The sequence below is a fragment of the Chrysemys picta genome, chromosome 1, assembly GCF_011386835.1.
Source record: "Chrysemys picta bellii isolate R12L10 chromosome 1, ASM1138683v2, whole genome shotgun sequence".
NCBI lineage: Eukaryota > Metazoa > Chordata > Testudines > Emydidae > Chrysemys > Chrysemys picta.
Genome location: NC_088791.1, coordinates 307,149,640 through 307,172,299, shown reverse-complemented (window position 1 = coordinate 307,172,299; position 22,660 = coordinate 307,149,640). Strand labels below are relative to the sequence as shown.

The window sequence follows — 22,660 nt, the reverse complement described above, 5'->3', positions numbered from 1 at the left end:
AACATACAAAGAATAGAAACGGCATAAAAAATTAATTTTCATCTTTATGCCTGTTGATCACTTTGGGTGATAATTTATTCTGTATTACTCCATATTTACATATCTGTTTTTATTCTCAGCATTAGCAGGCCTGTCTTCAAACTGCTTTCTACAGTATTTATGTAGTTGTAGACAATGAAGAAGTGTAATAAATTAAGGCATTGACAGTGGTTAGCTAACCATTAATTTAGCTGCTTGTGAACTTCCATTTTGCTTTTCTACAGCAATCCTTCTGAAGTGAGTCTCTTATAGGACTTCAAATTCAAGAACTCTGTCTTGACACTGAATGCAGAAGGGAGTCTGAGTCCCTTGACAACTAGGGCTGGTAGGGTATCCATGCATTCTGCCAATAAAAAGCCGACAGCATAAATGTATAAGGCCTTTGAAATGAAAAACCAATGGTGCTGGTGCGACTAACTGTAATTCTGATTAAACAATTTATTTCTTTATTTGTATTACAGTAATGCCTGGAGGCCCCAGTCAGGAATTAGGGGGAAGAAGGGCACTGTGCTAGAAGTTCTACAAACATAGTAAAAAGACAGTCTCTGCCCCAAAGAGTTTGCAGTCTGACTTACCTCAACATGAGACAGGAGTAGTAGACGAGCAAACTGGTGGGGGCAGGAAGAGGGAGCATGAGGTAAAAATAACATGAGCATGTTTTTGTAAAGACTAGACGTGTGCACAAAGTACTGTCTGCCTGTTGTCTGGGTACACCGCAAGAAGGACAGGCGACTTATGGGTTTTAATCAGGCTGCAACTTTATTATATAGATGCCTGGGACTACCCGGCAGATAAAGTGTTCAGTGCAGGCAAATCCATGCTTATTCAAATCAATTCTCCAGGGCTTCCACCAGCCCCCCTTTGTTTCCATCCAGGTCCCCCAGCCGAGCCAGGGCTTGGACCTTACCATCCACCATCCTCATAAGAGGGTTAAGGACTGCATGGAGGGAGTTCCGCAGAGCCCTGCTCCCCCACAGACTCCCTCAGGAGTCTCTACTCTGTCCCATGAGGATACCTGCCCTGATGGCCGATGTGTTCCCATGTGCCCAGGGGCTTCGTTCCCAACACGGGCTTTGCTACCCTTGCCGGGGGCCTGCCCCTGTCCTGCTGCCCAAACTTGAGCCCATACTGGGCCTGCCCTGTCACCCTGTGCAGACCCTGCACACCTAGCTGCCTGAAGCTGCTGTAGTAAATACAAATTAATTTGCAGCAGCTGTGTAATACCATCAGTGCCCTCACTAAAGGTGCCACCCCTAGGTGGGTCTGCCTAGGCTTCTGGACCTCCCACTCGTGGGCCCAGAGTATTTACTACCCCGATAGCCTCACTCCTGTCCCCCTCAGGTGAACCCACTGAGGGACTGGTTGAGCACCGTCCTGCACCTGGCTGTGGCCCCTGCAACTGCCACCCCTTGCCAGGCTGGAAGGCCGGATACCACCTCTGCCATCCATGTCCCCATCCTCTGTGTGGTTCAGATCACACTCACCCCTGTGATCAGAATTATTGACATCCCTTGTGTTCGGTGGAAGAGAACTTCCTGGTTCTAGGTGACCTTGTGTCCTTTGGAAGCGTTGTAATGCTGTGGAGAAAACCTCAGAAACCACTTCACTGAGTATTTGCTGCACAGCTCCACTGACTACCCCATTAATCCACACAGCCTGCCCACCTGCATGTGTAAACGCTTCCCCTCGGTCATTTCCCTTCCTCAGTTCATGAGGCTGCCCTAGGTTATGCCTTGGGTTATTAAATACACCACCCTGGGCATTAGCAGCCCCGGTACTTATGAGCATACCCTGTCCCTGCTGCAATACTGTCTCCCTTGGATCCCCTTCCAGCCCTTGGCTCCATTGGGACTGCCTTGTGCTGTAGCTGCTGCCTGCTTGTCCCCTTTCCAGACAAGGTACAGGCACCTGAGCAGCAAACTGCTCTCTGGTACATGAAATAGTTAAATTCCCTTGCCTCCCCTTCCCTTCCCTCTTCCAATGCACCTTGATTGTTTTGGATGCTGAGAGCCTGAAGCCAGGCTGTCTCCGGACTACAGTAGACACTGAGCTTTACTTGCTAACTCACCCCCCATGTGTCCTACTTGCAATTTTTCTCTGCCTGCCCTTCCCTGCCTCCGGGGCCGGGGGGGGAAACAGCCCCCTGTTTTCCTGAGCTCACCCTTCTCTGTGCCCCTGGAGCCATGCTGCTTAAAAAATCCCGATTGCTGCTTCCCTGGAGACATGCTGGCTTCCTTGCCCCACCCAGGTTTCATACCTTTATGCACATTCCTGGGGTGTGGGGGGGGGGGATGAGGGTGAGTCACTGCTGCAAAGCTGACCACCGAGCACCTTTTTTACAGCAGTTTTTGACCTCCTCCCCCCCCCCCCCCCCCGCAAAAAAGCAGAGCTGCCCTTCTTTGGCTAAGCCCCAGACAAAATCGGGCCCACTTTAGTTTTGGTGCAGTCATTATCAGGCTGTTAGTGTTCTATAGGCATCACAGCAAAAATGAGTTAAGGAGATATTTGAAAGAAGATAATGTAGCAGGTTTTTGAGGGTAGAAGCTCTGTTATCTGGTCGTGGTTTGTGCAGATTAGAACAATATCACGTATATTTTACATTCAGCCACTATGCACTCTTTTCTCTTTTGTACAGGCTAAAATACCAACAGATCGAAACATCACTGCTTTGTACTCTCATATAATGGCACATTATAACAATTTAAGTTTTTTACATTTAAGTCATCATAAATGGCTTGAAAACATAAGAGCCTGGAGTCCCCTATTTATTTACAGAGTAGGCACATTACACAGGCCACAACTATTATCGAATATATATTATTTTGTAAACAGTTTTTATACCTTGCCTCTACTCCAGCTATCAGTTCAGTGTATGGAGGCCCAAAGGAAGAAATTAAGGTAAGGTTGTTTGAGTGAAGTGACACTTAATGGAACCTTGTAAAGTGCATTTTTGCCCTTTATCAAAAAATTTTATCAATGAAAAATGTAAATGTTTTCCTTGGAAGCATATCCTTTAAGATGCTATATTTCTTCCACCATGAGTCTGTAGCCATCTGTGCTCATGCTGCATGATTCAAGAATGTATTTCTTAATTGTGATTATTATTAGGGGTGTCAATAAATCACAGTTAACTCAAGCGATTAACGCAAAACAAATTAACTAGATTAAAAAAAGTCACAATTAATCACAGTTTTAATTGTACTTTTAAACAATAATAGAATACGAATTGAAATTTATTATATGTATTTTTGGATGCTTTTCTACATTTTCAAATATATGATTTCAATTACAACACAAAATACAAAGTGTACAATGCTCACTTTATATTTTTTTTATTACAAATATGTGCACTGTAAAAAAGGATAAAAGAAATAGTGTTTTTCAGTTCACTTCATACAAGTACTGTAGTGCAATCTCTTTATCGTGAAAATGCAACTTACAAATGTAGAATTTTTTTTTACTTAAGTGCACTCAGAAACAAACGATGTAAAACTTTAGAGCCTACAAGTCCACTCACTTCTACTTCTTGTTCAGCCAATTGCTAAGACAAACAAGTTTATTACCTTTACAGCAGATAATGCTGCCCACTTTTTATTTACAATCTCACCTGAAAGTGAGAACATGCATTCGCATGGCACTGTTGTAGCCAGCGTTGCAAGGTATTTACCTGCTAGATACGCTAAACATTTGTATGCCCCTTCATTCTTCAACCACCATTCCAGAAGACATACTTCCATGCTGACGACACTGATTACAAAAAAATGTGTTAATTAAATATGTGACTTAATTCCTTGGGGAAAAATTTTATGTTTCCTACTCCGCAGTTTTCCCCACATTCTGCCATATATTTCGTGTTATGGCAGTCTCGGATGACAAACCAGCGTATGTTCAATTTAAGAACACTTTCACTGTAGATTTGACAGAACGCAAGGAAGGTACCAATATGAGATTTCTAAAGACAGCTACAGCACTTGACCCAAGGTTTAAGATTCTGAAGTGCCTTCCAAAATCGAAGCGGGACAAGGTATGGAATATGCTGTCAGAAATCTTAAAAAAGCAACAGTCCAATGTGGAAACTACAGAAACTGAACCACCAAAAAAGAAAATCAATCTTCAGTTGGTTGCTTCTGACTCAGATGATGAAAATGAAGGTCTGCACTGCTTTGGATCATTATCAGGCAGAATCCGCCTGTTCTGTTTATTCAGAACAAAAGCATTGCGGAGAAAACATATCTAAAAAACAATAAATAGCTTACATGCATGTCTAGCTTAGTAGGTGTCACCCATCTTTCCTGTGGAAACCCTGGAAGGTTTCAGAGGACTTCAAGTCCTCTCAGAAGGCCTGTCTCTCTGGATCACAGTCTCATGTCAGTTCTTGGATTGGGGGAGAATGACCTCTCTTCCTACATCAGCATGGTCACTTAATGTAGATGTCAGTTTATTGTTTGTCAGGTCTCTTGAACTAGGTCAAATTAGTATATGCAGTTTCCGTCAGGACATGAGTCTTCTCCAGATTAGTTAGTTGCCTGAGGATTTGCATTAATTATCTCTTAGTGATTATTAGTTTATACAGGAAACTCTTTAAATCCCTAGCCCATAAAAATATATATCGCATTTCTAAAGTTGATACAATAGTCTTTAGATATTCCATGTGTCCATAGTATCTATCACATCCCCTAGGTTCCCCGCCCCTTCAGCAGCCAGCAGCTCAGCCAGACCTCCCAGCTGCAGAGCTTTTCTGAGGGAAATTGCAAACTTTATTTCAAATTTTTAGACTAACACATGGGTTCGGTAATTTGTCTGTGTAATTCCCAGCTGTGCTCCAGGGCTGCATTTGATTTTTGGGGAAATTGTCTTCTGCTCCACCCCCTTTACTGAGTGTCTCATTGGGGAGCTTGGCCAGCTCTGTGGGCAGGACACAGTTTCCCTCACAGCCCCATTAGGTGGGGTCGTCTTGGCTTTCTTCCTTCTGTGAGGCAGATAGGACTGGAACAGAACAGGCTCCAGGGCAAGCAGCCCCTCTCCCCTCATCTCTACATGAGGAGTGAACCCGGAAGGGCAGTGTGCCAGATGGACGGTCGCTCCTGCATCCCTGTAGCATGCACCAGCAGCCATGCCTCTGATGGTGGAGGTCAGCCACTTCCTCCGCACCCCCCTTTGCTTCTCTGCAGGTCTTGGCTGGAGGGCATCACACACTGCCAACACCAGAGAGTGTGGTAAGGGGCTTTTGGACCCACCGCCCTCCCTCCACAGCCCCTCCCTATAGAATAGATTTTGCATGTGTATTTGGTGGCCAAACTTGAGGTGATTTCGATAAACTCTTCTTAAAATATGAGATTTAGAATAAATAGTTGAATCGTGTTTTTAAAAGTGTTGTAATGCTTCTTTTTACGTACATCCTATCTCAAAAGCAGCTTGTCCTAGAAACTTCAGTAACGTTTATCTAAAAATTCTTGATGCGAACTAGAGCATGTGGCAAACTTTACATTGGAAAAAGGCATATCAGAGAAGTTTTCATTGGTGAACTAGGAATGTCAGACTCCCCTGCTAGGCTGCTTGTAGTGGACTTTTAAAGAGGGGCAAATGTATGGTGAAGATCTCAGCTTTCATTTTAAAAAAAGGTGTCTCACTCAGTTTTGACATTCAGATTTGAATAAAGTTATAAAGTACTACTACTTGTATGTTATTTTTGAGAGACTTCCTTTATTTACAGGATATGGAAGAAACACCGAGACAGTAAGAAGTTCTTAGTGAGTCATTGTTACTGAAACTGTTACATTGTTCATTCTTGCATTGCACACCTAGTGGGTTCAAGAATAGTTTCTAATATAGTAATCTTGTTTCTCTCTCAAATATGTTTGCAGTTTACGCCACTTTTGCTTAGCATGAATACTGAATATTAATTTGACACTTTGGCATGTTTGATCAATTTTTTCTGATCCTTCAATCACTTAAAATTAATTATTCTCATGGATAGAACTTCTGAACATTCACATTAAAAATGTTGTTAGTAGAAGGTATGTGTAATACGCCTCTTATCAAGAATGTGGTGACTGGAGACAAAAGTGAGCCTGTAATATGTGAGGTGATGGCATAATCTATCACTGATTTAGAACAATATTAGATTACTTTCTTGGAATGCTGGTGAAATGGATACCAGAGTAGTAAGATTGGGAACTAGAGAGTAAAAACCAGTACATAAAGCAAAATTGTAGTGCTCTCACAATTTTTACATCCTGTAATACACTAGATGGGACCAAGCTTATCATTCCATTTATCCACATGAGTGAAACAGAAGGATTTTAAAAAAGACGAGTGATTTCATGAATTGGGGGAGGGATGGTTTCATGACATTGATCAGTTGAACTTTGAAGCCATCCTCTTTGTACCAGCATTCCTTGGTTTCAGTGTAATAACTATAATTGAGATGTATGTTGACTTGATTTTACTAAAGTAAACAGTATTTTGGGGATATGATAATGTTGTTCCATTAATTAATGGAGATATCCCATCTCCTAGAACTGGAAGGGACCTTGAAAGGTCATCAAATCCAGCCCCATGCCTTCACTAGCAGGACCAAGTACTGATTTTACCCCAGATCCCCAAGTGGCCCCCTCAAGGATTGAACTCACAACCCTGGGTTTAGCAGGCTAATGCTCAAACCACTGAGCTATCCCTCCCCCTGAATGCACTCAGAAATAAGTAATAACCAATTTCCTCTATCTGAAGTATATATAAGGGAGCCTGTTGAAGTTAGTGTTGCATTTTTTATACTTTTCAAAAGGAAATTCTTCTTTAACAGTTTCAGTTTTTATAATTTTGTATAATACAAATTTGATGTTTTCTTGGAAATGTGAACATTAAATTATGTTCATATCCATTTTATTCTGCTTTTGGTTAATATTTTATTTTGCCCTATGTTGTGACACAGAGGCCCGTTGGTGATTCACTGCGCTGTGTCAGCAACTCTTGCAGGCCTGACAAACTCACTACGCCTGACACATTGCTGTCATAGAGTTTATCTATAAAGAATGTTGTATGATCGATCAAATGGAAGCCAGTTACACACTGGTCATTAATATCATTGTGAAATGTATGTATTAACACTATATGAGAAATTATGGATACTTACTGATATGATGCTTCCAGACAGGAGGGCCGGTGGCTATCTCCCTGTTGCTAATGTAACCTGATCGTGGTGAAGCCAGAACCAATGGGAAGTTTATTTACATCCGATCAAAACAGGAGGAGCAAATTAAGAGGCGTGTGAGAAGAAACAGCATGGGTAGCATTGTGTCTGCATGCTAGTTGGGGGAAATTTTGTCTGGGTGTACGCATCAAAAGAATATATTTCAAAATTTTTCTGAACTATAAGAAGCAGGGAAAGGAACCCTTTTGTTACCCAACACTGAGGGAACAAATTGGTCAGCACTCTTTGCATCCATGAATGATAGATCCCCAGCCATGTTGATTGGTGACACTAAGAATTGTCTGTAAGTGAGAAAAACTGCTGTAGACAGATTGGAGTGTGCTAAGGTTATAATGTAGTCTCTTAGAAGTGTGTTATACCTTTTTTTTTTTATTTGTAACCATTTCTGTTTTGATTACCTTTGCTTAGTATCTCTTAAATTTCTGGTTTTTATTAATAAATTTATTCTTGGTTTTACTGTAAATTCATCTCAGTGCTGTAACAACACTAAAGGCTGGTGTTGTAGACAGAGGACTTGGTGATTTCTCCAGTGACAGAGGTTGGATACTGCAGAAGAATGCTCTCCAAAGGGTCTCGAAGATTGGGCTGCACCTAATGCTAACCTGCAAGGCCAGGATAGGACTGAGTAGAGTGCTTGAGTGGTGGAAAGTATTGTACTGGAGCTGACAGCCATCTACCACAAGATAGACTCCTTCACACTGGAGGCAGGGGCTAACAAGGTCACCCATAGTCCCAGCACCCCAAGAAAGCATCACATCTGTCTAGTATTGCAAAGATTATAAAAAATATTCCACACCCAGTTTTGTTCATTTCACTATCTGAGCACCATTATCCCTAATACATGGCACTACAGACAGTATCTGATTGTTAATAGGCGCATAGCAGAGCATCAGGGTAAGCTCAAGCATTCTAATGCCATTACACTGAAACAGTGATTTTTTAAAAAGTTATGGTGACCAGGTGATTTAGAAAGAGATTTTGAATACACAGGACATTAATCACCTACTTTTCAACAGTTTCAAGAGAGATTGTGCATTTAACTGAGAGATCTGGGCCATTGTAAGGATTGGAACTTTAATATTCCAAACAGGCTTCCTCATGTAAGAAGTAAAGACAATTCACAAAATGTAATAAAGAAAATAGGAGACAGGAGTGCCTCTTGAAAGAAGTTCAAAATTATTTTCATTACAGCAGACCTGTAAAGCTACTCCTTTCAAGACTACCCTTTGGATCTGCCATTTTGTGAGACTTCTTATCTGGCTAGACTAAGACTAGCCAGCTCTCTATGGAATAACACACACAGCCTTCGGAAGGTTCTTGAAATCATGTTTTCAGTCACTCTTCTAAATACAGGTTACAGTTTACAAACCAGCTGTGCACCAATCTGACGGTGATAGGATTTCTGATCTTTGTAAAAGTAATAAGTAATGACAGACCTAAAAATTTAAATGGCACCAACAATAGAAATGGCACAATCCTGTGTGGTGCTGACTCTGAACACCTTCCACAAAAAGCTGACCACTTTCAATTCCCATTGAAGTGAATGGGAGATGAGCATGCTGAGCACCTCATGGGTATTGTTGAAGAAAGCATGTTTTTCTGTATTAAAAATATGATGCTTCTTTTAACGTGTTTTAGATAAAAACAGCTCTAGTAATTGAAAGTGGCCTGTGCATATTACATTTTAAATAAAACTGAAATAAAGAGCTCCATCATTTTTTTTAATGGTCCCTTCTACTCCCATTCCCATATCCAGGGAATCCCCAAGAGAGAATATGTAGCCTGTTTCCATTTTGTATCAGAATATTCTTGTGTTTAGAAAGCTTTTATAAGAAAATAGGTTTTATCTATGTTAGTAACAGTACAAAGCTGCAGTTATGTGTTAGTTGTGTGCATAATGGTTGCTGTGAATGGAAGTGGCTGGCATTTTAAGTGGAACAATATATCATTGTAATATATTGACACAATGCATTCTAATACACACTACAACATCCCGTTGTTTATTTTTCATGTTTCCCTGAACTCTGAATTTTGTGACAGATGTTTGGGAAAACATGTGCCTATCTAAATATTCCCAGTTATATTTGTGTATTGACCTAGAAAGGAGGAAGACGTTTATGACAATATTTTTAATAAAAAAAAAACTTAAAAATTAAGGGAAAAATTCTTCTCTCTGATCTCCACTGCTTATCTCTAATGTATATTAATGTCAATGGGGGTTTCACATGTGAAACAAATGCAACATATGCAATTGAGAGCAGCACTTCAGATAAGAAATAAGAATGTTAATAATTAAAATGGGAATATTTTTGTTAAGGACTCAATTTTTCTGAAATTATCTGACAGTTTCCACAGTCCAGAATGCTGTGGGTTATTTGAGATGAATCCCTTCTTTATTCATATTTTCTGTGGCTGTAATTCTTGGCTCCATATTCAACCTACCTATTCATATAGGAATTGGAAGACCTTTCTGTATAGCGTAATAAAGCTATAGCAGCTCAGATGGAATGGACATTTCATATAAAAGAGCCTCTCTGTCATTTCTGAGGCGGGTGGACAAAAAAAAGGTTCCCTGAGGCTGAAAAACTTTTTTTTTTTAATAAATTCATCCATAGGGCAGATAAACTGCTATAAAATCCACTGCACATCAACAGCTTCATTTTATTGTATTTTTTAATCTTCAATACAAACAATACATCTTTATTGTATATAATAGCTTTCATACAAACTGAATCTGAAATACCTCATATAATTAAATAATAAATAACTTTAGAGTTAAATCTATAGTAACAGAGCCAAATAATAAGGAAGAGCTACATAGTCAACAATAATAGAGGACGAGAGAAACTGAGATAATAGGCAAGGGAGGAAAAATTGTTTTGAGAAGAGAGTTTAAAAGATATAGAGTGATTGAGATGTGCTAACACAGGAAGGCTGTCCTAGATAACAGGAGCTTCAGAAGAAAAATCATTTGTGCCTTAGGCACTGAGATTCTATCAGAAGACAGAAATGGCTAGTGCTAAATAAGTGGAGGAAACAGGAAGGGTAATAAAGGTGTATGAAATAGTCGGACATTTCTTTTTCTGAAGACTTCTGTCACAGGGTGGCTGGCCTTTGTGAATGCAGTAGCTCCAGCATCCCTGTACTAGAGCGGGTGCTCCCATTTGGCCAATTAAGAAGGCAGAGTAGGACCTAGGGGTTATAAAAGGTCAGAAATATCCCCAGTTTGTTGGAGAGACCTGGTGAATAAGAGCTGCCTGAGTGAGAATTGGGGCAGGTGAGAACTACCAGAGACTATATGTTTGGGAGCTGGGACAAAGCTGAAGGCAGGAGAACAGCAAGAAGGGTTAGATGGCTGTTGTGCCTAAGCCAGAGAGCCAGGGCTGAAGGCAGGAGGAGCAGCAGAGGGAAATGCTTGCTGGCTGTGAGCCAGAGAGAGCCGAAGGTAGGAGAGCAGCAGAGGAGCTTACCTGCTGATGTCTCCCAGGCCAAAGAGCTGGACCCAGAAGAACCTTGAGAGGGCCAAAGGGAGTGAGTGATGATCCCCTGGTAAAGATGCACTCCCAGAAGAGAGGCTGTGGGGATTCCCACTGGGAAGAGTGGGGTGACACTCCAGTAGGAAGGGCTGAGGTGGCTTTACTGGTACCAGGACAGGGGAGGATTGCCAGAGTCTCGGTGTGGTTGAAGGTGCCAGTGTATGATACATGAGGCATCATAGCACGAGGTGTTGGGTGATCTTAATGGCTGTTTGCACTGGGGTGAGAAATGAACTATATGAGTTTGAGACTTTATGTTTTGGGCCATTTGCACAATGTCTTATTGTGTCAAGAGAGCTTGCATGGAGTTACTAGGGACTCTGAAATAGGAAACTGAGGCAGGCATGCCTGTCATGCTGAATCCTTCTGCAAGAGGGCACTCCAGGCAGGGGCTGCCCTAAGACATTTCACATGGCTGTTTAGCATGACATTAAGAGGACTCCTTGAGTTTACTCAGCAGGGTCTTCCTGACATAATTTCTTGTTATACTCTTCATATGACCATAGGGGAATGCATCCTTTTATATTTTTTAAGTATGCTATTGTCACAGGGTGCTCTACTCACTGCTAGGATGGCATCTCTTCATGGCTACTCTGTGGATAAGCTTATGAGGTTGATGCCCCTTTCTCTGGTTTTACACCATCACTCCATATCTCTCTGGTTTGCAGCCCCTCTCCCTCTCCATGGACTGCAGCGACCTCTTCATGACTTGGCTCTCCAGCCAGGTCACTCAGCGTTCCCCAGTTCTGGGATATAGTCCTTCACAGTCTGTCACTCCCACAGTGACCCCGACAGTCTTCCAGTTCACTGCCCTGCCAGTGCCACTTCCCCAGTGGCAGATAGGGGAACCCAGGCCAGCCCTCTAGTCTGGGTTCCACCCCAGGGACTCAACCACATGCAGATAAGTCCTGTTCAGTCCCCAGCCTTGCTTCTTACTCCCTGGTCTGCTTCTCACTCCTGCATTCTCCCCTCTCTGGGGTTTGCTGGCCTCTCTACTCCCTACTATGTGGACTACTTGTCTCTCTAGTCCCCTGTCACACCTCCCTTCTCCCAGGGAGTGACTGCAGATTGTCTCCCTGCAGCCCCTTTCTGCTATCAGCTCCCTGGCTTTATAGAAGTCCCACCTGTTCCCACACAGGTGAGCTTCCCCTAATTATGGCTTTCCTCTCAGCCTTCAGCCTAATGGGTTAATTAGCTCATCTGGCCTCCATTAACCCCTTCAGGGTGAGTGTGGGGCGGACACCCCCTCACAGGTATTCTATCGAATTGATATAAAACATTGCATTCTAAATTAGTACTAATGCAGTGAGGATGTTAGGCCTTGGCTACACTACCGGGGTAAGTCAGCCTAAGTTAGCGTTACTCCAGCTACCTGAGTAACGTAGCTGGAGTCGACATAACTTAGGTTGACTTACTGCGTTGCATCAACGGGAGATGCTCTCTCAACGACATACCTTACTCTTTTCATTCCGGTGGAGTACTGGAGTTGAGCAGAGAGTGCTCTGCAGTTGTCAACCCCCGCTGCATACATCGCAGCAGCGTCGATACCCGGTAAGTGTAAACATGGCCTTCATGTGGAATGATACAGTATTATTTCCAAAGTGGTGGGTGAAGCTTTATTGCAACATGGAGCCACTAATAACTTGCAAGACCTGAATTATAATTAGTTTCTCCAAACATTGTGCTACTGCCTCATATTCAGGACACGCTGTTTACTTAATCATTATATTTTCTTGAATTTTTTGTACAATTAAGTCTGAGATTTACAATATGTCTTAAAATATTTATGCTATGCCCTTTTCTGATGTTAAAGGGTTATTATTTGCTTCAGAGACATATTAAGTAAGCAAACGGTGGTTCAAACTTTTATTAGAATATTATTGCGCACAGTTCTGAGACAATGGATCTTTCCTCCTCTAGTTTATGGTCAGAAAGCAAACAAATTCTGTTAGTGTTTACATTTTTATTTTTTGAAAAGCATAGATTTTGTAATAATCATTTTTTGACAGCTGTAGAGGCAAGAGCCAGTGGTACAGGTATAAGTACACACTGTTGCATTGAAGTAAGGTTAACTTGGTCAAAAAGCAATTGATTGTCAGCTGCAAAACAAGGATTTGTTCTCGTGCTGTGGTGTAAGCAAGCCAGTCAGTGAGATAGATGGTTTAAGAGCAATTTGATTATAGGGAGCATTTTAACTAAGAAAAATTGCTCAGTGCTTTAGGATACTAATATTGTCCAAGATGTCAAGCTGTTGAACTGTTAGTCTGGTTCATCTTATAGTGGGTTATTAGATCCTTCAATTAAAAAAAAAATACTTCTGCTTTTTGGAATTAATTACTGTTGAGTATAATGTCTGAAGGAAATTACCACCCAAAGTGAAATTCAACACATGACCTCTTGGTTTAAATAGGTTTTCCAACTACAGGATCAGAGTTTCCCTCAAAACCCTAAAGGGTGTTGTCCTCAGTTTTCTTTCATTTTGGCTCCCACCAGCTCCCAATTTTGAAATCCTCTAACATAAAAACATAAGAACGGCCATACTGGGTCAGACCAAAGGTCCATCTAGCCCAGTATCCTGTCTTCCAATAGTGGCCAATTGCCAGGTGCCCCAGAGGGAATGAACAGAACAGGTAATCATCAAGTGATCCATTCCCTGTTGCTCATTCCCAGCTTTATCATTTAATCCAACTATTATTGTGCTGGTTAGTATCTATTTGTATAAAAACAGTGTTAAGATACCACAACTAAGATTAGGGACCCATTGTTTTAGGCACTCTACATATATATAGTTAGAAACAGTCTCTGGTCCTAAGAACTTAGGCCAAGATTTTTAAAGGTATTTGGGTGCCCTCACAGTCTAAATAGTTAAAACAGACAATTGATGAGAGAAAGGGATTGTCATTAGTATTATCATTACTATTAATTATGCCCCCTTTACAGATGAGGAAATGAGGCACAGAGTGATGAAGTGACTTGCCCACGGAGGTCTGTGGCAGAGCTGGGAACTGAATATCAAAATTGTATACATTTTTTCATTTCTAAATTTCCCCACATATTAAGATCATTTGTTGGTTTGTTCCTAGCCCTTCACTAAAATCTTGAGGAAACCCTTTATATTTTGAAAAAAAATTAAATACTTGCTTTGGCATGTCTGCTGCCTCCCTTTTAAGTGTGCATCAACTGACAATACACGTATTAGCCAAATATGAGATGCAGTTGAGTGGGGGAAAGGCTGAGCCCTTGCACAAACGAATGGGGTTAGTACTATGATTTTTGGCACCCTTTTCTCCCAGTTACTGTTTGTATTATCACTAAGAGGCATAATGAACATATGTGGCACAAATGCCAATAAGCTGCCATGAAACTCTGAATAAAGGTTATTGTGCCACCAGTATACTTGGAAAGGTCACTTTATAGATTGAAGTAGTCACTGCCTAACAAGGGGAAATACTGAGCATTGTACTGGGCAAAGCAGTGACTAAACACTCAGTAGAAACAACCTGTTCATTTCTCTTCTTGCTAGGCAGTCAGGGGATACTTTGTTGACTCTTTAGAAAGCCTTGTTTCCAGGTAGCATTAAGACTATATCAGCATAATTAATTATCAAATCAATCAACAAATTATACAAAATAATATTCTCCCCAAAATAGCATTCATAAATGAAAATTCTTTGCACTTAGATAACTCCTTCCATCCTAGCATCAAGTGTTTTAGAAACATTAATGAATTAAGACTCACATGCATTGTATCTATTTTATTAAAAAACTGACACACAGACAGGTTAAGCAGCTTTCACAAGGTTATACAGAAATTCTTTTCTGAAGCGTGTGATAATGCTTAGATCTCCTGATCATGGAAAAGAGGGACATACTTGGTTTTGGGAGAGTGGGAGAAAAAGGCTGCTGACAAATGATTCAGGCACAGAGACATGGACTGTTCACCAGGAGAACTTAAAATTCAATCCACAGTTGCAGGGATCACATATTTTTCAGCCTGTCCTGTAGTTTCTCACAGACTTAGGTGGGAGAATCCTATACTACAATACAGAAGCATCTGCCTCCATGCCTTGTGGGGTCTTTTATCTGCACTTCTGTTCAGCACATTCACATTTTATACAGTGCTGGTTATGTTTAGGCTGCTGCGTAAATAACAATAGAAATAGATGTTTGCAGTGCTGTTGTAGCCACATTGGTCTCAGGATGAGAGAGAGACAAGGTGGGTGAGGTACTGTTTTTATTGGATCAAATGCTTTTGGTTAAGGTACAAGCTTTTAAGTTACACAGAGCTCTTTCTCAGGTCTGGGGAAGGAAGCAGAGGCTCTGAACTAAATACAAGTTGGGACAGATTGTTAAGCAGAAGGGGTAACACTAGGGTTACCATATTTCAGCAAGCAAAAAAGAGGACGGGAGGAGCCCCGCCCTAGCCCCGCCCCTGCCCCTCCCACTTCCCGCCCCCCCAGAACCCCCAACCCTCCCCCCGTTCCTTGTCCCCTGACTGCCCCCTCCTGGGACCCCTGCCCCTAACTGCCCCCCAGGACTCCACTCCCTATCTAAGCCTCCCTGCCTCTTGTCCCCTGACTGCCCCAACCCTTATCCACACCCCCACCCCCAGACAGACCCCTGGGACTCCCACGCCCCATCCAACCACTCCCCACCCCCTGACAGCCCCCCCCCGAACTCCCAACCCATCTAAACCCCTCTGCTCCCTGTTCCCTGACTGCTCCGATCCCTCTCCCCACTCCTGCCCCCTTGACAGCCCCCCCCAGAACTCCCAACCCATCTAAACCTCTCTGCTCCCTGTCCCCTGACTGCTCCGATCCCTCTCCCCACTCCTGCCCCCTGACAGCCCCCCCCCAGAACTCCCAACCCATCTAAACCTCTCTGCTCCCTGTCCCCTGACTGCTCCGATCCCTCTCCCCACTCCTGCCCCCTGACAGCCCCCCCCCCGAACTCCCAACCCATCTAAACCTCTCTGCTCCCTGTCCCCTGACTGCTCCGATCCCTCTCCCCACTCCTGCCCCCTGACAGCCCCCCCCAGAACTCCCAGCTCCCCACCCCCCTGCTCCTTGTCCCCTGACTGCCCCTTCCTGGGACCCCTGCTCCTAACTGCCCTCCAGAACCCCACCCCTAAGCCTCCCTGTTCCTTGTCCCCTAACTGCCCCCTCCTAAGACCCCCCCCCCAACTGCCCCCCAGGACCCTACCCCCTACCTGTACCCTGACTGCCCAAAATTTTCTCCACCCCCCCCCCAAAAGCCCCCCCCCGTTTCTTGACTGCCCCCTCCAGAACCTTCCTGCCCCCGGTCCCCCTTACCCTGCTGCTCAGAACAGGGTGTTGGGCTCTGTGCGAGCCGAGCCGGACACATGGCTGCGCTCCCCAGCACAACAAAACCCGGTCCCTGGCCCTGCACAACAAAACCCGGTCCCTGGCCCTGCACAGTGCTGCCGGACCGGGTTGCAGGAGAGGCCAACTCAGAATGCAGGGCGGCTCCGGCTCCTCTACAGCTGCTCAGGAGTCCAGCCCGGGATTTTTCTGCAGCCCTCCCAGCCGCTCGCTCTGCCGGGGGAGGGGGAAATCCCGGACATTGTGAGTGCTTTACAAATTCCCCCCGGACGCTATTTTTAGCGCGAAAAGGAGGACATGTCCGGGTAAATCCGGACGAATGGTAACCCTAGGTAACACATGCTGGAGGTGGACACTTGAAATGAAATGAGCAATTGGGGGTTAGATTATGATGCATAAAGGATTTGAAGTAATAGATACATTTTATATATTCCATAAGGAAACAGAAGTTAGACATGTACTTAAATCATTTGAGATTTTAAATGATAATTTATTATTGATTTTTTTTTGTTTTAAGTTCAGCCTAGATTCTCACTCCTGTACTTGACATTTTTCTGCTGTAATTTCTTACTGGATGCAAAGTTCTCTAGGCAATTATTTTTGATCACATTAATTAAAAAGAAAAGAAAAGAAAAGAAAAAGGTTTTACACATAACACTCAATCTCTCTGCAGAAATACAATATAAAATATAGTAATCAAATGTAAAAAAAAATAACATTTTATAAATTCACCAAAAACACTCTATTCTCATAAGCAAAAAAGTGAATCCATTTATTAACTAATGTGCCAGTGAATTTCATTCAGAATGACTCCCCTAAATAAATCTAAAATGTTTTTCTGATTCCCACTTTTTTCCCATAAACTTAATCTTCAAATAACCTGTTGTGTCTCTTTGTCTGTCTGGGAGTGCTCTCTGGGATAGTATCTGAGTGTCCCACAAACTTAAATGCATTTTGTCTGAGACAATCCTATGAGTTAGGGGAAACAGTATCATCTGTTTTACAGATTTGGAACTGAAGCACAGATATATGAAGTGATTTACCTAAGATCATACAGGGAGTCTGTAAAAAAGCCAGTAATTTAACCCAGGTCTGTTGGGTCCCAACTCCAGTGCATTAACCACAAACCATTTTACCTCTCTGATAAGATTACACATAGAGGCCCATAGTGTTTGCAAAGCCCACAAGAAAAATTCAGAACTTTAAAAAAAATGAACAAGGAGTTCGGTGGCACTGAAAGGATTCCAGTATAACTTTATAAGCTGGTCCAGTGAACATTTTTCTTATCCATTCAAATCAATAGTGCTGTCACTTCACTTTACTCACTCTTGCTTGTTTTTTCCTCTCTGTAAATCTCATACCTGTGTTATTGGTCAATAAATGGCCATTGTGTGCTGGGTCATAAAGTTATAGGAGAAAAAGTTAATTGTTCTTAAAAAGAAAAATGTCTTTTTTTTCTGGACAAATACCACATTTAAAAACCTGTTGTAAATTATGTAGTATAGCTTTCCAGTCCATTGATTAGTTCAGACTTGCATGATCCTTGGGTTGTGGACCAGGCTGACGTTGTGTACAGAGTCGCTAAGTCATAGTGGGGTTTTTGTTTCACCTTCCCCACAGCAGGTTCATGGAGCTGAGGGCTTAGTGGGGGTGAGCATGGAATGAGAGCTAGTCTATGATGTTGCAACTCATTACATAAGCATGGGGAAGATGTCCAGTGCAGGTATTCCATAGGGAAGGGATACAGTGATCAGATAAATGGTTTTGAAAAGGATTTAAAGAAGGTATCTGTTAAAGGAGCAGAAATGGGGGCCTCCTATGACTGGCATGGCAGGGAACCAATCCCCCCCTTTAGCCCAGCTTAACCCTCATTTGAGGGTGGGGGATGGTAAGGTCCCAGCAGCAGGTTGGCTGGGGACCAGGATGGTTGAAGCCCCCCAGGTAGATATTGAAATGGAGCTACCTGCACTGTACACTTTTATCTGCCAGGTGCTCCCAGACAGTTAATAATAAAGTTGCGGTCTAAGTAAAACCACATCCAGTGTTTCCTGTCCTCCTTCCGGGAGGGAAACATTTCTTCCCAGCCCCTCCCTCAAGAAAACAACTGCTAGCGCAGTGTCCACAGCAGAGCCTGAGCAAACCTGGTATTTTGCCACTTTCATGTGTGGGAGGGTGCGTGCTGCTCTGCTTAGTCTGAGTGAAAGAGAGGCTTCTCTCGCCTGGCTTGCATCTGTATTATTTCTGCTCTCTTCTGGTCACCTGGTGGACGAGTCAGCGTCCCCACACTGACCTGCTCTGCATCTGCAGCAGCATCCGTGTCTCTGCTCTTAAAGAGGTATACCCCTCCCCCCAGCAGGCCAGACAATAGCCCTCCACTTAAGGTCCAGTGCAGTCATTTTTGTATTGCAAACTACTTTCCCTGGCCAAAAAGTATCCTGTAGTTAAAGACAGTACCTACAATACATATAGGAGGAAACACGAACTCATTTCAGATCTCTTGTATAGTTGACTGTTGAGTAACTGCAGAGCAATCTTATTCAATCATAATAAATTTTAGTCATTTTTCTTTAAAAGGAGCTGAATAATACTGAAAGGAGCTATTCCAATGTTAATAAATGTGCATGGATATGTCGTCTTTTGTGTGTGCGTGAAGTAAAGAGCTTTCCCGCACTACAGTAGGTGGGAAGGGAGAAGCTGTCTGGAGAGAATGGTAATAGAAATGTAATAGTAGTGTTGCTAGAACATCTCAAAAGGTGTCTCTTAAATAATATATATTTTTAATATTTAATTTTAGGAAAAGCCACTGACCAAATCTCTGCAACGAGGAGAAGATCCCCAGTTTGATCAAGTAAGTGATATCTAACTCAAGGACATTTCTTTCTTATTGCTTCTGTTTCCCATGACAAAATCTGGGTATTTGTAGGCCAGCCTAGTGTCCTCATAACATTACAATGATTTGCCAGGCAGGCAATCAAAGTCTCTCATTCTACTTGAGGCTGTAGAACTGAAAGTGCTCTGTCTAATCATCTGCCTTAGGAATTAGGAGTAATTTCCATTTCTTCCAAACTTAATATTGTTTGTCACTACAAGTTTCTAATTTTTTTCCCACACATTCAATATCTATGTATTGTTTTCTGTGGATTTTTTCTGATGTGATTCGTGAGACGAACCTCATATCTTCTCGGAACATTCCAAACTGATGGACTTCTGGTTCAATGTTAGAAATAAGATGAAAGAGTTATTTTGGGGCTGTAGCCCCAAATTCCTATTTTATGCTGTTAGTAAATCAGAGCACTTCCTAAAAGATTTTGATTTTGGAATCCTAGTCACTGAAGTCATTTTAATAGGTTTTTTTCTCAATAGGGCTGTGATCATGCATAATTTATGTACATGCTTAACTTTATGCAATGTGAGTGATCTCACAGATATTAAAGTTAAACATGTACGTGAGTCTTTTCAGGATTGGTCACGGCAAATCATTGCAAAAATAAATACCCACTAGAGAAATGTTGTCAATAGGAAGAAAGATAATTAACAGAAATAAAATTATTTACTTCCTCTAATAGATTAACACATAAAATAGATCATTTGAGGAAAAATGGGCCAAGTAGGATGAACTGGTTAAAAATAATTTCATATATTAGATTTAGCTTTTTTGTTGTGTACTGCTTATATAAGAAAATAAATTCTACTGTCCTGAATAAATCATCATTGCTGAGATAAAGATCAGAAAAAATATGTAGTAATAAAAGATATCAAGTTTATGTATACGCAGGATACCAGAACCCACAAAATTAATTCTGTAGGATACTTTTAGTGAATCTCCTTTTAAATTGATATGGTTAACTTAAAAGTAATACTTATAAACAAACACATTTCTTTAATTATGTTACTGATTATACTTTAGATCAGGGGTCGGCAACGTTTGGCATGCGCCTCGCCAGGGTAAGCATCCTAGCGGGCCGGGCCAGTTTATTTACCTGCTGACGCGGCAGGTTCGGCCAATCGCGGCCCCCACTGGTGCAGTTCGCCATCCCGGGCCAATGGGGGCGGTGGGAAGCTGCAGTCAGCACATCCCTCTCCCGCGCCGCTTCCCGCCACCCCCATTGGCCTGGGACGGCGAACTGCAGCCAGTGGGGGTTGCGATTGGCCGAACCTGCCGTGTCAGCAGGTAAATAAACTGGCCCAGCCCGCTAGGGTGCTTACCCTAGCGAGCCGCGTGCCAAACGTTGCTGACCCCTGCTTTAGATTATGCAAAATGAAAGAATTTTAAAAATGCAACTTGTCTTGGTCTATGCTCTTTATCTATTTTTTTTGTTTTTCATTTTTCCTCAGTTTGCAAAATGAAAATCAGTTAATCCAATTTCATTTTTGTTTATAATCAGTTTCTCTGTAATGACTTTAGTGCAGCAGTGTTTGTTGTAAACACTGCAGAGAAATATCTGTTTTTTTTAATGCAACTGTTTTGTGTTCATTGTGGAGACAATTCTATAGGTCTTAAATGTTATTAAAGCATAATTTTCACAAAATTTTAATTATGGGCCTAATTTAAAAGGGAAGGTTCCAGCCTAAATCGCTTTCCTAACAAAATGAGGTAAAATTACTTAAAGGCCTATAGGTGCTTTTGAGTCCCAATGCCAATTTTTTTGGTTCTACAATCTCAATTTCCTATTTTTATGACTGTTTTCTTGTTCCCCTTGCTATGAGAGAAGAGACTCACACAAACAGAAGAAATTAAGTTATAAGAAATTAACTAATGAAGACACCAGTACATAAACTCTTAGGGCCAAATCCAGCAAAAACTTAAGCACATGCTTAACTTTATGCACTGTGAATACTTCTATTGATTTCACTAGGTAGTGTCATGAGAGGTTTTGCATGTGCCTAAGAATTATCTGCAGGCCTTAGAGTTAAGCAAATTGTGTTCCTTTATTAGGATAAATTAAAATTCTTATTCATCTCCTTGCTGTTGCTACAGTGACAGATAAAAGTTTGAACAGCACCTGTTAAGTCAAGGTTGATTAATGAGGACATAGGGTGCTTACTAGAGTAAACCAGCCATGCATTTCCAAGTTGTAACAGGTGTTGAATCTGAAACTGGCAAAGGGGGGGGAGAAAGATAAAGACATAAACAAGCTTTGAAATACATAGCAGCTGTATACAATTCTAACTGCATATCTGTCCCTATATATATTATAGACAGAGCTGGTAGCAAAGTCTGTAGTTAAGCATGCTTGACACTTCCTGTTACAAGACCCTGTTTTCAGTTGCTTAAAACTTTGACAACCTTAAAACTGTCCAGGCTGAAATTTTCCAGGCCAGCTGTCTGCCTCAGGCAGAATTGTTTGGGAAAGTTTCAGCCAAAATGGTATAGCCATTTCTAATAATGAGATTAGGGAGAAACACATTGTTTTGCCCATGTTAAAACATTCTTAAAACTCTTTTGCATAGAAGTACTAGGGTCTCTGTGCTTTGGAGCAGGGACTTGAAGCTTGGCAGGGTAATTGGCTTAGTCTCAGGGATGTGTCTCTTACCATCTTAATGAAAATCTGCCCAAATTTGGCCAAATTATATAAGTCTTTAAGTATGTCTACGTTGCAGTCAGAGGTGTGACTGCAGCATGATTAGACATACCCGAAGATGGCTTTTATCTAGCCAATTCAAATAAGGATAGCAGTAAAGCTACAGCAGCATGGGCTGCCACTTGAGTATGTACTTCTATGTCTACACTGCAATTAAGCAACCGTGGCTGGCCATGTCAGCTGACTTGGGTTTGCGGGGCTCAGTCTGAGGGGCTATAAAACTGCAAACTGTCCCTCCCCTGCATCCACAGCTGATTGGTCCCTCCTTTGCAGCTGCAGCTGCAGGATCCTGCCCTCCCAGGTCCTGGCTCCCAGCCCTGGGAAGGGGGAAGTCATGCAGGGAGGTGCTGTCAGATGGGCTGGCAATGCATCCTGGGCCTGCACCCAAGGCCGGCTCCAGCTTTTTTGCCTTCCCCCCCCAAAAAAGCCACGATCGGCAGCTGCTTCATTCTTCTCCGAGAGAACCTGAGGGACCCACCGCCGAATTGCCGCCAAAGACCCGCCGGTGCCTGGAGCCAGCCCTGCCTGCACCTGCCGCCCTGCCACCATGACAGGGAGTGACACTGCCTCCCACCTTGAGAGTGAGGCTGCAGGTACCCTCTCCAGTATTCCATAGGTAACCCTCCAAGTACACACACACACACCCCTCCAGCACCCCAACTATAGCCTCCCAGCTCCCCCATTCCCCTCTGCCCCCAGCAGTGTCCTTTTTTGGGGAACCCAAGATATGTCAGAGGAATCGCTGTGCAGATCTAAAAACAGAAGCCTATTTCTTTTATGTTTTACACTTGTAATAAATGTAAGTGAAGGAAACCATCAAAGTAGAAAATAGAAACTAAAATAAATAAGAGGCGAAACAATATGATAATTAGGCTCAACAGCTGTCCATTGTTTATGACAACTTTGAGGTGGTGGATAATGTGGTGATAATCACCAGCAAAATCAGTATTCC

At 42.4% G+C, this 22,660-nt stretch overlaps 2 protein-coding genes across 15 annotated transcripts in view; one reads left to right on the top strand and one right to left on the bottom strand.

The window, feature by feature from the left end:
• The window catches only part of N4BP2L2 (NEDD4 binding protein 2 like 2), a 667,270-nt gene that overhangs the window by 187,000 nt on the left and 457,610 nt on the right, over positions 1–22,660 (bottom strand). The window lies entirely within an intron of this gene.
• Positions 1–22,660, top strand: part of FRY (FRY microtubule binding protein) — a 402,818-nt gene that overhangs the window by 179,022 nt on the left and 201,136 nt on the right. For 9 of the 10 annotated variants that reach the window (XM_065594453.1, XM_065594448.1, XM_065594426.1 and 6 more), the window contains one exon: positions 18,921–18,974. In XM_065594453.1, coding sequence (XP_065450525.1) covers positions 18,921–18,974 — 54 coding nt within the window. Of the gene's footprint in view, positions 1–5,752; positions 5,790–18,920; positions 18,975–22,660 lie in introns of all 10 variants that reach the window. The other variant, XM_065594459.1, reaches the window with a different exon arrangement.